The sequence below is a fragment of the Neolamprologus multifasciatus genome, chromosome 15, assembly GCF_963576455.1.
Source record: "Neolamprologus multifasciatus chromosome 15, fNeoMul1.2, whole genome shotgun sequence".
Classification (NCBI taxonomy): Eukaryota; Metazoa; Chordata; class Actinopteri; order Cichliformes; family Cichlidae; genus Neolamprologus; species Neolamprologus multifasciatus.
The window spans coordinates 10,272,122-10,285,786 of NC_140453.1; the positions used below are offsets into that span (position 1 = coordinate 10,272,122).

General features: G+C 41.1%; 2 protein-coding genes across 3 annotated transcripts; both read left to right on the forward strand.

Moving 5' to 3' along the window:
- Positions 1-64: 64 nt before the first annotated feature.
- fdft1 (farnesyl-diphosphate farnesyltransferase 1) lies at positions 65-8,305 on the forward strand. Of its 2 annotated transcripts, XM_085133039.1 has the most exons (8): positions 65-279; positions 1,920-2,017; positions 3,365-3,548; positions 3,639-3,767; positions 4,470-4,661; positions 6,408-6,584; positions 6,890-7,042; positions 7,141-8,305. In XM_085133039.1, exons 1-8 carry the CDS (start codon positions 181-183, stop codon positions 7,366-7,368), a joined length of 1,260 nt encoding a protein of 419 aa, XP_084989165.1. In that variant the 5' UTR covers positions 65-180; the 3' UTR covers positions 7,369-8,305. The 2 variants fall into 2 exon arrangements, with proteins under 2 accessions (XP_084989165.1, XP_084989164.1); XM_085133038.1 differs by lacking the exon at positions 65-279 and having other exon boundaries at positions 1,503-2,017.
- A 555-nt stretch (positions 8,306-8,860) lies between these two features.
- Positions 8,861-11,657, forward strand: ctsbb (cathepsin Bb). Its single transcript, XM_085133045.1, has 9 exons — positions 8,861-9,307; positions 9,415-9,500; positions 9,603-9,717; positions 9,838-9,953; positions 10,146-10,231; positions 10,608-10,748; positions 10,840-10,956; positions 11,171-11,299; positions 11,424-11,657. Exons 1-9 carry the CDS (start codon positions 9,185-9,187, stop codon positions 11,498-11,500), a joined length of 990 nt encoding a protein of 329 aa, XP_084989171.1. The 5' UTR covers positions 8,861-9,184; the 3' UTR covers positions 11,501-11,657.
- Positions 11,658-13,665: the final 2,008 nt, after the last annotated feature.

Sequence of the window (13,665 nt, forward strand, 5' to 3'; positions counted from 1 at the left end):
TTAACCTCTAAGCCCATGACTCGCCAGCCAATCAGACGCTCCGTTGATCTGACGAGGCTCCCGGCCGCAAACCGTGTCCTCGCTCATGTCGGTGGTGCTGCCGCATCTCAGAGACGCGAATATCTGATGGGGCTACATCTTGTCAGTCTGCCAGAGTAACCGCTGAACACCTGAAGCAACATGGACATCCTGAAGTCGCTGGGTCACCCGGAGGAGATATTCAACCTGTTTAAATTTAAGATGGGTGGATGCAGAGCCGTCATGCCAAAGTTGGATTATGTGAGTAAAATCTAGTCGAAAACGCACTCTGAGCTCAAATTTATAGATTCGTTTGAATACTAACACATCAGCCAGACGCAGAGAAAGGATGTTGCGCGGATTAAAAAGCAGATAGCCGTTCCTCTTTTCAGAGCATCATCACAGTGAGTCTGCGCAGAGCAAAAAAAACAAACAAACCAAAACAAAAAGCACATAGCCATATCTGGCACTTTACAACTCAAACCTAACTGAGCAACACGGTCCTTAGTTTTGCTCCCAACGATCCGGGTGAAAACAGAGACAGCTAATTGGACTTTGTCAAATTAGATCTGCGCTCACACAGTCTACTCACACAGGCAGAGATGACCATTGACTTGGGATTTACCTTACATAATGAGCTTGGAGGGCGCACCGGTGGGGAGAGATGCTGTGCGCGTGTTTGACGGATAATCCCACTGTTTTAACACCAATGTGACCCAGAGGCAGGACCCGGAGAGCCTGCAGACTGCACCATGTCAACGAGGCTTCGTGCTCGGATTGGCAGCATTACTTAAACAAAACACACACACAGGAAAGATATTCTTCATTTAAGATTTGGATTAAAGCACCCGAGGAACAAACCTGCACAAGATGTCAAATGTTAGAGCTCAAGTCTGTCATCTGATTGTATTAAAAGCCAAATTGTTGTGCAAAAGCAGCACAAGTGCAGTAATGTCTGAGCACACTCGATGTAAACATTAAAATTAGAAATAAAGGTTATAATGAGTTGTCCGTTTGTTTTAGAATACGTTTCATATATTTGTTTTAAAAATCTTTTTCCTGGAGTATCACAGACTTGCAGGTCACGAATTTTCCCGTCCTTCACGCTGTCTCCCACCAGATGTCAGCAAAATACAGTTTTCGTGAGTTCTGCTTTTTCCAGGGGGAGGGGTATGCAAACTTGCTAAGGTTTGTTTTTCTATTGCAATGAAGGCTTTATATTGCACAAAGTCGCAGTCGACACCCCACAACTGACTGTTTGCTTATCGCGCACAGCCAACATTATCTAGCTGCATGCGTGCATGGAGATACAACTAAATAGCAGCTAATGCGTGCTTTCTTTAAAAAGAAAACACTGCTCACCCCACCCCCCCATTTTTGGCATTAGGGAAGTAGGTTATGAAAGTGAACTTCAGCTGGCGTTGTTTTGGGGGCAGGGGTGGGAGGAGTGTGCCTGCTCATAACAGCAAATCTACAAACGCTGCGCACTGGCCACGCTCAGTCACGGTTCAAGGTTAAAGTGCTTAAAGATCCGCGGGGCGCTTATTTAACTCCACGCAGCGTCGTCCACACAGCGTTGGTCACCTCTCTTGTCCTCTACATGGACTTCGCTTCCTCAACAGGCGTGGCGTCAACATGGATAGTGTGGTTTCATAGCCGCAGGGTCGTTCTCGCTGTCGGTTTTTCGTATGGCCGGAGCTTGCTGCAAGTGTCCGCTGTCTCTGTCCGTGTTCAAGCGCTCTCTCTCGGTGGCTCCGCGTGGCTGCGGGTCCGCTCCACGCTCTCTGCTGCACGGTTGGAGGCTCGGGGAGAGGGGCCTGCAGGAGGCCGCCCGACCCTCCAGCGCCCTCAGACCTGCAGGCTTCTACCGACAAACCGCTTTCCTCTGTCTCTCCTGTCAGGAGTCCATGACTGAGAGTCTGCGGACCTGCTACCTGTACCTGAACCAAACCAGTCGCAGCTTTGCAGCTGTGATTCAGGCGCTGGACGGAGAGTTGAGGTGAGTAAAACTTTCCTGGAGCTGGCTCCAAGTGAGGACACGTGTGTGCGTGCACACGGTTTGTTTTCTTTAGAGCAAAACAAAGGGTGTTGGCCCCCCCCTTTAAAAAAAAAAATCCCACTTTTTAATCCAGAAATAATTTTGATTTATCTCATAAGTTTCTCTTTTTTTTTGACATTTTTTTTTTAGTATTATTAATTCCGTTTAGTGTTTATTTCCAGAATGTCTTAGTTTAGTTGTGATTCGTTTGTTTCAGTGCCAGTTTTAGTCTTTATAACTATAGTTGTATGGAGGGCATATGCTGGAGGCAACATTTAGTATGAGTATTACAAAATAATAGAAAGTCTGAGAGCAGTTGACCCACAGTACAGCGCCAAAGTGTCATCAGGCAAGTTATGATGACAAACCTTATAAACAAGTACTCAAACTAAAGAGATTTTCTCTATAGTTTTATTCTGCTTTAGGGTTCCAAGTTCTAAAAAAAAGAGTTTCTATTATTTGTATGTATTTTTTAATGTTTGGGTGCTAAAATGTTTGGTCACGTTTAGTTTTAGTTAATTCATATACATACACACATACATACATATTCACACTTTTACAACCAATGCCAGGAGCTTGCAACTCCTTGGAGTGGAGCCACATGATTGTTTTCTGTGAACCTACAGTAAAAAGTCACAACAGACTATGCATTCAAAAAGTGCATGTTAGGTTTTTGTATGAAAGACTTTTTTTGTCCTGGCTGTGTGATGTTGTTACCAGCATCATGTGAAGCGAAATACCATGGCGGATAAAGGAATCACAAATTAATCTAACATGCATTTCTTTGGTCTGTGGGAGGAACCTGGAGTACCCGGAGAGAACCCACGCAAACACGGCACGGGAAGATCATGGGAATAGACAAACCCAAGCCAGATGGTGGATTTAAACCAAGGACCTTCCCAATTCATTATTTGGGATGAAATATCCCTGTAATCTAAGACAGACTGACAGGCATTGATTCCTTTTATGAACCCTAGTTTAATTCTTTCATTTTGAGCCAGATATTAAACACGAATCTTAAATAAAATTGTGATCTCAAACCACGTTTCTATGTATTTGAAAGAAAGACTCGCCATAAATAAAATGGGTGTTAATTAAAGTTTCCATTGCAGGCTTTTCAGGGTCACAGAGGTGAAGGCTGCCATGTACCTTTTCTTTTTCTGCATTTAAAGTTTATTGTTAAATAGTATTAATAGGAATATAAAAAATATCTTTGATGCGGCCATGCAGGAGTTTTTCACATATAGACACTTGACATACCTGCTACCTTTTATCATTGTGTAAATCCTCCTTGTGTTTATGATCCAGACATGCAGTTTGCATTTTCTACCTGGTTCTGCGTGCACTGGACACGGTGGAGGATGACATGACCATTCCTCTGGACAAGAAGGTTCCCATGCTCAATGACTTCCACACCTTCCTGTACCAGGATGAGTGGTGCTTCACGGAGAGCCAGGAGAAAGATCGTCAGGTCCTGGAAGACTTCCCAACGGTCAGTGGGTTCTCAAGGGTTATTTAGCAGGTTTGGGCAAATTAAGTCAGTGACTAATTGGTAACTATAACCTTTGTCCTCTAAAACCAGATATCGCTGGAATTCAGAAACCTCGCTCAGGAATACAGAGACGTCATCTCGGATATCTGCCACCGTATGGGAGTGGGAATGGCTGAATTCCTGGAGAAGAAAGTGGGATCTATGAAGGAGTGGGACCAGGTAAATGTTATGCTTCTGTTAGTTGTTCTAGCACCATAATGACTACATAAATGACTGCTTGGAGTTGGGGGGGGACATAAAGAGTAAGTTCTAAAATTACTGGAGTAACGACCCAAAAGAATTATTATAGGGCAAAATAAAAGCCTTTTATTTTGAAGAAAATGTCATCACTCTGATTAAAAACGGAATGGATGTTATCAGAGGTGTGAAAGCTACAAACTAGCTGTTGACTCACTGCTCAGAAGCAGATAGTAAACTTACATTTTTATTGAATTAGCTACAGTAGCATTCAGATTTGCAGTTCCTTACTTCTTAAATCAGCTGCAGAATCAACCAGAACTTAAGGAAGGTGATTTTAAATGTTTCCTTTATTTATGGCAGTAGACAATTTTGCTTTGACTAATTTATTCATTATTTATTGAGACAGCGGTTTTATATATTTCTTTTTTATTGCCTTTACTTAATTGCTTTATGGAAGTGTGCGTGCGTGTTCGTGTTACTGTTTTATAAAACTCCTCTGATTGTACTGCTGTCTTTCTTGGCCAGGACACTCTTGTAGAAGAGATTTTTAATCTAAAGAATCTTGTCATGTAGCTATATGATTCAGCTCTGAATATTACATAATATGAATGTTTAATCATAAGCCAGGATTTTGTTTCTCTTAAGTCCTGCGCTGTGATTTGTTTTTCTGTTTTTGTGCAGTATTGTCACTATGTTGCCGGTCTAGTCGGCATTGGCCTGTCCCGGCTGTTCTCTGCGTCTCAGCTGGAGGACCCTGAAGTTGGGCGGGACACTGAACTTGCGAACTCCATGGGCCTGTTTCTCCAAAAGACTAACATCATCCGAGACTATCTAGAGGACACACAAGAGGGACGTGCCTTCTGGCCACAAGAGGTAGAAACAAAATCTCTTGTCTAATACCGGTGTGCCTGACCAGGGTCCGGTACTACGAAGCAAGTTTAGAATACCCAAGATATCTTTCACTTATCTGGGTTTGCTTACCCTAATCGGTCGCACAAAGGAGGTTATCAACTCGATACGTCAGCCCAGTGGTTTCTAATCCAGCTGTGACCATGTTCACATGAATGGGGCAATTTTCCAGGAATTATGCTATTTCCCACTGAACTCATTGGTGCAGTCATAAATACTTAACAATATCTGCCATATTTCAAGCAACTTAAAAAAGTCCAGACGCTCTTCTTTCCAAGCTCCTTAGACTACGATGACCTGGATGACTGAGAACCTTCACAGACACCTGCCATATTCATAATACAAAATGTGCTTTGTAACATTTGTTTCTATGCAGGAGGGGCTTTATACTGTGTAATGTCTTTTTTTTTTTTTTTTTTTTTTTTTTTTTTTAATTTGTTTTATTTATTTATGCTTAACACTAGTGACAGCTGTGGGCCTATTTGTAGTGTTTTCATGTTGTACAAACGTCTGTTTGTGTTGGCTACAGAAGGCCTTTCTGACATTTCTGAGAATTTGGTGTAAACCTTTACTTGGGCTCTAGGAAAATCTGTTGTCGGTCAAAGGTTAAGATCACTATGACACCAGAAAATGTGGTACTATGAAAAAAATCTTGATGCACCTATCATTTCTTTATATTTTGCTTCCAAGGACCCAGACTTTCTTTCCTTTTAAAGTGGTCAGAAGCAAGAGTTCTCCAGGGTTTCTGTAGGTATTTCAGATTTTGTCCAAAGACAAATTCTGAAAAAAATGCTTTTTCACTCATTTTGCCTCAGCCCTTGACCTTTTTCAAAGGATATTTTGTGTTGTTGTTATTGTTGTTAAGCCGCTTAACACTGACCTATGGGAGGAAAACCCCCCAAAACAAACCCACCTAATTCAAGGGATGTCTGCAAATAATGGTCAACTCTGCAAATAACCCATTTTAAATGGTATCTTTGGGCATTTGGTAACTAGCCTGTTGCAAAAGCACATCATTTGTTCCCATTTATTTAGTTGAGTCTATGCCAGAGTTTAACAGCTTTTTAAATGGTATTTTTGTACCAACAAAGTGATTCTTTAAGAGGTATTAGCTGAAAACTTGGCATATCTTTAGTAGTGTGTCCTTAAAACTGTAACCTGGACAAGTGGAGGGCAGAAGAGGAAGCAGGTCTCCAAAAATGATCTACAGCAGGTGAACGGTATATGAAAGTCATGCCTCCAAGATTTGGGCTGAACTTCAGCCAGCGGTGTTGGAGAAATTGTCTAAATCGATGGTACTTTTCTGCATTCATAATTCCATCAGATTGAAAACATACCTGCATAGAAAAACGCACAGAGGACACTATCAGCCATGGATAGTGACCTCTCCGGAGCCAGGAGCTCAACATTATGATAGTAGTGTTGGGTTGTCTTGACAGAAAATGGACCAAATGCGGTCAACGTTCCAAAGAAGAGTTTCAGATGTCCCTCAGGAAGCCTGCAGTTTTACAATAAAAGGACAGTCATGTACCATGCTTTCACCCTGGCCTCCAATCTCTAATCAACTTATTCTCGGGTCTGTGGGATAAGTGTTTGTACCAAATTTGAAGAAATTTGCTCAAGACTTCTAAGAAGTACATAACAAACAGAATCCAGCCAAGGTTTGTGCCAGTACAGATAAATAAAATCACTGTTACATGCTGTGTGCAGGCTTGGAGCCAGTTTGCAGGCCATCTTGAGGATTTGGCCCAGCCTGAGAAGCTGGAGTCGGCACTGTCCTGTCTCAACCTGCTGGTCACTGATGCTCTGCGTCACGTCCCGGATGTTATTGCCTACCTGTCCCGCCTGCGCAACCAGAGCGTCTTTAATTTCTGTGCCATTCCACAGGTATGCGCTGCTTCACAATCTCCTCCAAACCCTAACATTTAAACATGTTCATTTTTTATTTTATTTTTATTTTTTCAAGCTCAGAAAACAAACTATTCTGTCCATGTCCTACAGTCTTACTGGAACATGTTTTGATTTGCGAAATGTTTGCGAAACATTTTAATATTTTGTTTTAATAATAACTTTTTCTGTAAGTGATAAACGATAGAAAATGTTGCGTTTAAATAGAGAGACCAATGAATACTGACTCATGAGAAATGATCAAACACTTCCACTTCACATGTTGTCATTTCTCTCTTGACCAGGTGATGGCAATAGCTACACTGTCAACGTGCTACAACAACCCCATGGTGTTTCAGGGAGTGGTGAAGATCCGAAAGGGACAGGCAGTTACTCTCATGATGGAAGCCACCAATATGAGTGCTGTGCAGACAATTATCGCCCAGTACAGCCAGGAGGTGGGTTAATTTTATTTATTTATTTATTTTTTTTTAAACTCAGTCTCTCTCTACTGCCTCCACCATATTGGTGTACTGAATGTGCTCTCTCTCTCCAGATATTACACAAGGTGTCCCTCACCGACCCGTCTCGGGAAAAGACGCTCCACATCCTGGCTGTAATCCGTGAAAAGTCCGCCCTGTCGCAGTCCAGCCTCCGCTCCAGGACCCACCACCTGTCGCCCATGTACCTTTCTGCTGCTATGGTGCTCGCTGCCCTCAGCTGGCAGTACCTTAACACTACAGCGGCACAGGCCCAAGGCACCAGTGACATGCAGAGACCTTGAACTAATTTAACCCCCACCTTTCCTGAGCCTCTATACTAAAGAAGCCCCTGTGCCCCCTCTGAAGGTCTGGTTCTAGAGGAATTTACAGATTCACTGGGGCTGTTACCGGATGATGGACACTCTAAAGTATGGCTCTGTTAGCAGGCTGGTGTCATTAAATGATTTGATCTGTAGCAGTCCATCCTGTGTCTAGATGAATTGTATACACACATTGGTGTGTGTGGGTATATTTGCCATAAATGGTACACTTCCACAGTTCAGGGTGGGTTTTTTTTTTTTTTAATTTTATTTTATTTTTTTTTCTTACTAGTTTGTTTGAAACATTGTTTGAATTGTAATGATTCATCATATTTGAATAATTGAAAACAAACGTTCACAGTTTAATCCTGCACATACTAGGATTTTTATTTTTTATTTTTTTTTGGGGGAGGAGATTGAACAAGTGGTGGTGTTCAATCTTCTTTTTTTTATTTCTTTTCTCATATCACATCAAACCTAGCTCCATATTCCATTTGTTTCTCTAGCAGAGACACTAAAAAGTTACATTGGTGCACTCTGCAGCGTTTCCGCTGTATGTTCGACGGCTTCCAATCACAGTAGAACCTTTTCGGTCCTTTTCTGTGTGTTAATCTGTTTCATCGTTGTGTTTTTTTTAAAATTAAGGAAAAACAATTATGTGCAATATCAGGGTAGATTTTATTACAGATGAAAAGGGGAAAATGGATGTATTTTCAGGTCCTTTTTAGCATCAGCAAAAGAGGGAAGAAAAAGGCATACTGAGACTGCTAGCTAAGTGTCCTTAACACTGCTTTGGTGCGTTGAAAGGCTAGCACACAGTAACTTTGTACAGAACCAAAGGAGAGCTAAAAACATTGCTATGTAATGTGACATTTTGATTTGTACATATTTGAAGAAATAAATAGCAATATAAAATCCAGTATTTTGAGTGATTTCATGTTTTGATGCAGAGTTTAAGTGTGTGTGTGTGTGTGTGTGTGTGTGTGTGTATGGGAGAAGTTCATACATATTAAACAAAAAATTAAGAATCAGAAGGTTGATGGTTAAATAAAGGAAACAAAGCTGCATCTGGTTATTGACGTATAATTTTAAGAGCTTGGTCAACCTTTGGAATGGCAGGCTTATAGTCACATGAGACATGCAGGTGCATTTATTACACAGGCATGTGATCAACAACTTGGGTCTTATAAGAAGGGTAACTGGAAGGTTTGTTGAGTCAGAGAGAAGAAGAACGACGAAAAAGATCTGCTAAAACTGTGACCCAGGTAAAAAATTAAGACATTTTGGCAAATTTGCTGATTATTATTATTATTATTATTATTTTTTTTTTTTTTGAACATGAGTTCAATATGCATCCGGATTAATACTTTATGATTGTCTTTTAAGCTGAAGTTTTCATTTTTTGTTTTTAGCTTGAATCAATGTACATATGTTAAATCTAGCTGCAGTTCTGATTCATCTGATAACATGAATGTTCTTTTAAACTTCATTTTTGTCTTTATAAATTGGATTAAAAGTATCATTTATCATTAATTGTGGATCTAATTCTTAAAGTCAGTGTTAGATATATTCCAGAAAGACTGTTTCTAATAACCAAGTTCATTGCATTCATACATGACCCAGTTCCTATGTACAGAAATGTATTTGCAACATTACTGCAAAACACATGTTGGTTATAAATAAAGGAAATGGCCTCTTTCCTTATTCCCTTTCCTTGTAACGCTCTACTCAGATGCGCTTTTGTGCGCATGTAAACAGTTTCCTGGTCACCTATGATTATTGATGTCTGTTTTGCAGGATGAGTCCGCTGTTCCTCCTCTCTGTAGTGGTGATGGTGTCCACCACTTGGGCACACCCTCACCACTCCCTTCTCTCCTCTGAGATGGTTGATTTTATTAACAAGGCTAACACCACCTGGACGGTGAGACCATGCAATCAGTTTTTATGGATATTTCCACATCTTAGGAAGCTGTTAACAACCCGTAAGCGATGATTTCTCTGCTCCAATTTCCTTTTCACTTGCTCCAGGCCACAAAGAATTTCCAGAATATCGATACCACCTATGTCAAACAGCTGTGTGGCACCATACTGAATGGACCCAAGCTACCAGAGGTGTAAGTTTATCAGGTGGTTTGCACAGCTGGCCACATGAGATGACATGTGACAGTCAGCAGGTTGAGCTAATCTGCAGTGATTCTGTTTTCTCTCTTGTTTAGGCTTCATAATATTGAAGGCATTAAACTTCCTGACAGCTTTGACGCACGCAAACAGTGGCCCAACTGTGCCACAGTCCAACAGATCAGAGATCAAGGCTCCTGTGGGTCCTGTTGGGTATGACACACCAAGAAATTAAAAATACACCACTACCAAATAGAGGAGATAGGGTGGGACATTAAAAAAATCATTACCAACTTCCATGTTCTCAGTGTTCCCGGTTTGATTTTTACACAGGCCTTTGGGGCAGCTGAGGCAATATCTGACAGGTTATGTATCCAAAGTGGTGGTAAGATCTCTGTGGAGATCTCCGCTGAAGATCTGCTGGCCTGCTGTGATGAATGCGGCATGGGGTGAGCATTAGTAATAGCTCGTGTATATAAGTAAATGGGCTGTTCATTAATTCTACGCATGAAGTTTTCATGGAAAAGTTTTTTTTGGAGAAACAGTGATGGTTTATAATTACAGTCTTCAAAAATCAAATGAGGTAAATCAGCTATAATATAACTCATGGTGCACATTATGTCTTTTCGTGTTTGATGTAGCTGTTTTGGTGGCTTTCCGTCTGCTGCTTGGGAATTCTGGGCAAAGAAAGGGCTTGTCACAGGAGGCTTGTATGACTCTAAAGTTGGTAAGTCCATTATTAACTTGCTGAATTCAGTTTAAGTAATAATGGATTGGATTTATATAGCTTTTCAAGGCACCCATAGCGCTTTACAATGCCACTATTCATTCACTCTCACATTCACACACTGGTGGGAGACTGACAGAAGCGAGGCTGCCATATCGCGCCATCGGCCCCTCTGGCCAACACCAGTAGGCGGTAGGGTAAAGTGTCTTGCCCAAGAACACAAGGACCAGGACAGAGAGCCCGGGGATCGAACCGGCGACCTTGCAGTTACAGATACGCTTCCCAACCCCCTGAGCCACGGTTGCCCCATAAAAGTAGTTTTAGGGAGGAGCAAAAGACTTGACTTAAATGGACTGACAGTGACTGTTTATTACAGGCTGCCTACCCTACACCATCGCCCCCTGTGAGCATCATGTGAATGGAAGTCGTCCTCCGTGTGGGAGTTCAGAGACTCCTAAGTGTGTGCAGCAGTGCATTGATGGATACTCACCATCATATGAGAAGGACAAACACTTTGGTACAGAGAATTAAAATAAACTCTACACCCTCCTAGCATTGGTTTACTTTGTTGTTGCAATCCTTGACGTTTCCTGTATGTCCCTCTTCAGGCAGACGCACATACGGCGTCCCGTCGGACCCGGATCAGATCATGACGGAGCTGTACAAGAACGGGCCTGTGGAGGCAGCTTTCACTGTTTATGAAGATTTTCTGCTGTATAAGAGTGGTGAGGTTTATGTATTTAATTCAAGTAATGTCACTCTATATGAGTAACGTACTTCTTTGTCTCAGTTTAATATTGGGCAACTGTTTGAGAGCAAGCAAGTCGACCAATAATCTGAAAAAGCTCCACAGACACTTTAGAACGCCCGTCAGAAAATGTGTACTATTCAAAAGAGGAACAACCTTCTTCTGCTTTAATGAGCTTTTTTTTGCTGTAGGTGTGTATCAGCATGTGACAGGGGATATGCTGGGCGGTCACGCCATTAAGATCTTGGGCTGGGGTGATGAGAACGGGACGCCCTATTGGCTGGCTGCAAACTCCTGGAATACTGACTGGGGAGATGAAGGTATGGATGAAAGTGTGAGGCACATAGCCGGTGTCACATACAGGCCTTTATCACACAAAGTGCTGAAGACGAGTGGGAATGCTGGCCTAAAACTGTGTCGTCCTCTGTTGTCTTCTTATTTCAGGTTTTTTCAAAATCAAGCGTGGAAATGATGAATGTGGTATTGAGTCAGAGGTGGTTACAGGAATCCCGCTCAACTAGATGAAATAATCATCACAGCAGACAATCAAGAAATAAATCAAAGAAAAGACAGACCTTATCCTGGGGCAGATTTTGACAAATTTCATGCAATAAAGAGGGAATAAATTTTTGTTTCTTGGTCTTTATTTGAAATTCTTTACCATGATTTCCAGGTCCCCCCCCCCCCCCCCCCCCCCTCAGTAAACTACAAAAAAATTAAACTAAAAAATTAAAGATTAAACATGGATGAAGCTCCAGTTGAAGCGTCTGTGAGGTGGAGATGGGGAGGAGGTGGGTTGCATGAATGGGAGTCTGAAAGCGAGAATGACAGTGCTGAGTCTGACAACGTGGGAAAAAGTAGTGGAGTCCAGAAGAGACTAGTAGCGGCCAAACAACCCAGGAAAGCAGGCAGATGAGTGACTGCGGATCTGCCTTATTAAAATTGCACATAAGCTTCATTAGGAAGTTAAATGAGATTATATGAACCTTCTGACACTTTGCATGAAGAAACATGGTTATGTTTTAGCATTCAACATTTAGATAATTATATTCAGAGATATATACATATTATCTAGCATTCTAGCTTTAGTTGGGATGATGACATTGCCGATTTCATATACTATGTATTGAACCGGTAATTTATAATAATGATAATACCAATATAATACCATGACTCCTTAAATTAAAGGATACTACAGCAAAAGAAAATCAAAAATCACACATCCAAATAGTCCTCCTTTGATGTTGCAGCTTATTTTTGACTGTGGTGAGAAATGTGATCTGCTACAGTGTTAACAGTGTTTTAAAAACCATGTGCCTGACAAGATTTAAAATGTTTTGAATTTTACTGGATGCCCTTCTTTCACAATTTGTGGTAGACCCATCCAATGGCAATTTCTATTGTACACTAAAGGAAAAAAGCTGAAAAGGTTACAACACAAACTTTTAAATGAACTGTGAGTTACAGGACAATATCAAGACATGTTTCTAGCAGGGCCCAGCAGAGGGTGGTGGCAATGCACATACAGTTCGGACCGTATGTGCGTGTGTAATTTTGCCTCTGCACACTACTACGGAATATTTTAAATCAAACAATCAGACAGATGCGAGTGGAAGTGAGGGACACTGTCATAAGCTTGAAGAAACCAAAGCATGAAAGAGCACAAAATACCACCAAAGTGGATGATCACAGAATTATTTCCATGGAAATGAAAACACCTTCACAACAACTCGCATAGTCAAGAAAATTGTTGACGAGGCATAAATATCAAGGTCTACAATCATTCCTTTGTGCACTTCAATCACAATGACTGATTTAAAATCCACTGTGGGGGTGTACACTGTGTCTGCCCAACAAAGTATGGACCTAAATGTAAAAAGATGCAGAAAGGTGCTAAGAAACAGGAATAAGGAACAAGTGCATTTAAAAGAGTAGCATTAAAAGAAAAAAAGGGATACAATAAGATGCAACTAACCCTGGGTATATCTACAGGGGTAAAGTTAGGATTACACAACATAAGGCACTTGTTGGAAGAGGGAGTGGAGAGAAATAAAAAGCTCTGGGCGGCTAGTGACACAGAACGCAACAACTACTTAAATTATTCAGTTAAACTTTGGTCCAGCTGTACTACTGCCAGCAATACAACCTTGGATACTTTATGACAACACCGTAGATTTCACTTATCTTTATAATTCACATACTGATGTGTGCAGAGGTATAAAAGAATAGAATTGCTGTGGCATTTATTATTCTGAAGTTTCATCTCAACGTAAGGAGCAGTGTTTATGCCTATGCACAAGAAAAAATACTTAAAATATCCTTTTAAGAGAAAACAAGGTAATTTGAATTAGATGACAGTAAACGAGTTGGGGCACCGTCATGTTTACTACTATAGCATACTCTTTTCTTTTAATAAAAGATATAAAAGATAGAAAAGATAGAATATCTGGGAATTGAGGAGACCACCTCTGGAATGTTGATGAAGGATTCTAGTGGAACAAAAAAAATCCTTGGTCTTCTTTGATGCACCAAATGTTTCAGCTGGTGAAAGATCTGGACTGCAGGCGGTTAACCTCACCACCAAAACTTGTCCGCTACAAACCCAGGCTGTTATAATAGCTGCAGAATGTAGTTTGATATTGTCTTGCTGAAACATACAAGGCCTTCTCTGAAAAAAGATGTTATC

Excerpts from the sequence above, each read along its gene's own strand:
- fdft1 (XM_085133038.1), top strand. The coding sequence starts at position 1,707 with ATGGCCGGAGCTTGCTGCAAGTGTCCGCTGTCTCTGTCCGTGTTCAAG. Across the intron at positions 2,018-3,364 it reads GCGCTGGACGGAGAGTTGAG|ACATGCAGTTTGCATTTTCT; the intron begins GTGAGTAAAACT and ends TTTATGATCCAG. Across the intron at positions 6,585-6,889 it reads ATTTCTGTGCCATTCCACAG|GTGATGGCAATAGCTACACT; the intron begins GTATGCGCTGCT and ends TCTCTTGACCAG.
- ctsbb (XM_085133045.1), top strand. The coding sequence starts at position 9,185 with ATGAGTCCGCTGTTCCTCCTCTCTGTAGTGGTGATGGTGTCCACCACT. Across the intron at positions 9,718-9,837 it reads GCTCCTGTGGGTCCTGTTGG|GCCTTTGGGGCAGCTGAGGC; the intron begins GTATGACACACC and ends ATTTTTACACAG. Across the intron at positions 10,232-10,607 it reads CTTGTATGACTCTAAAGTTG|GCTGCCTACCCTACACCATC; the intron begins GTAAGTCCATTA and ends TGTTTATTACAG.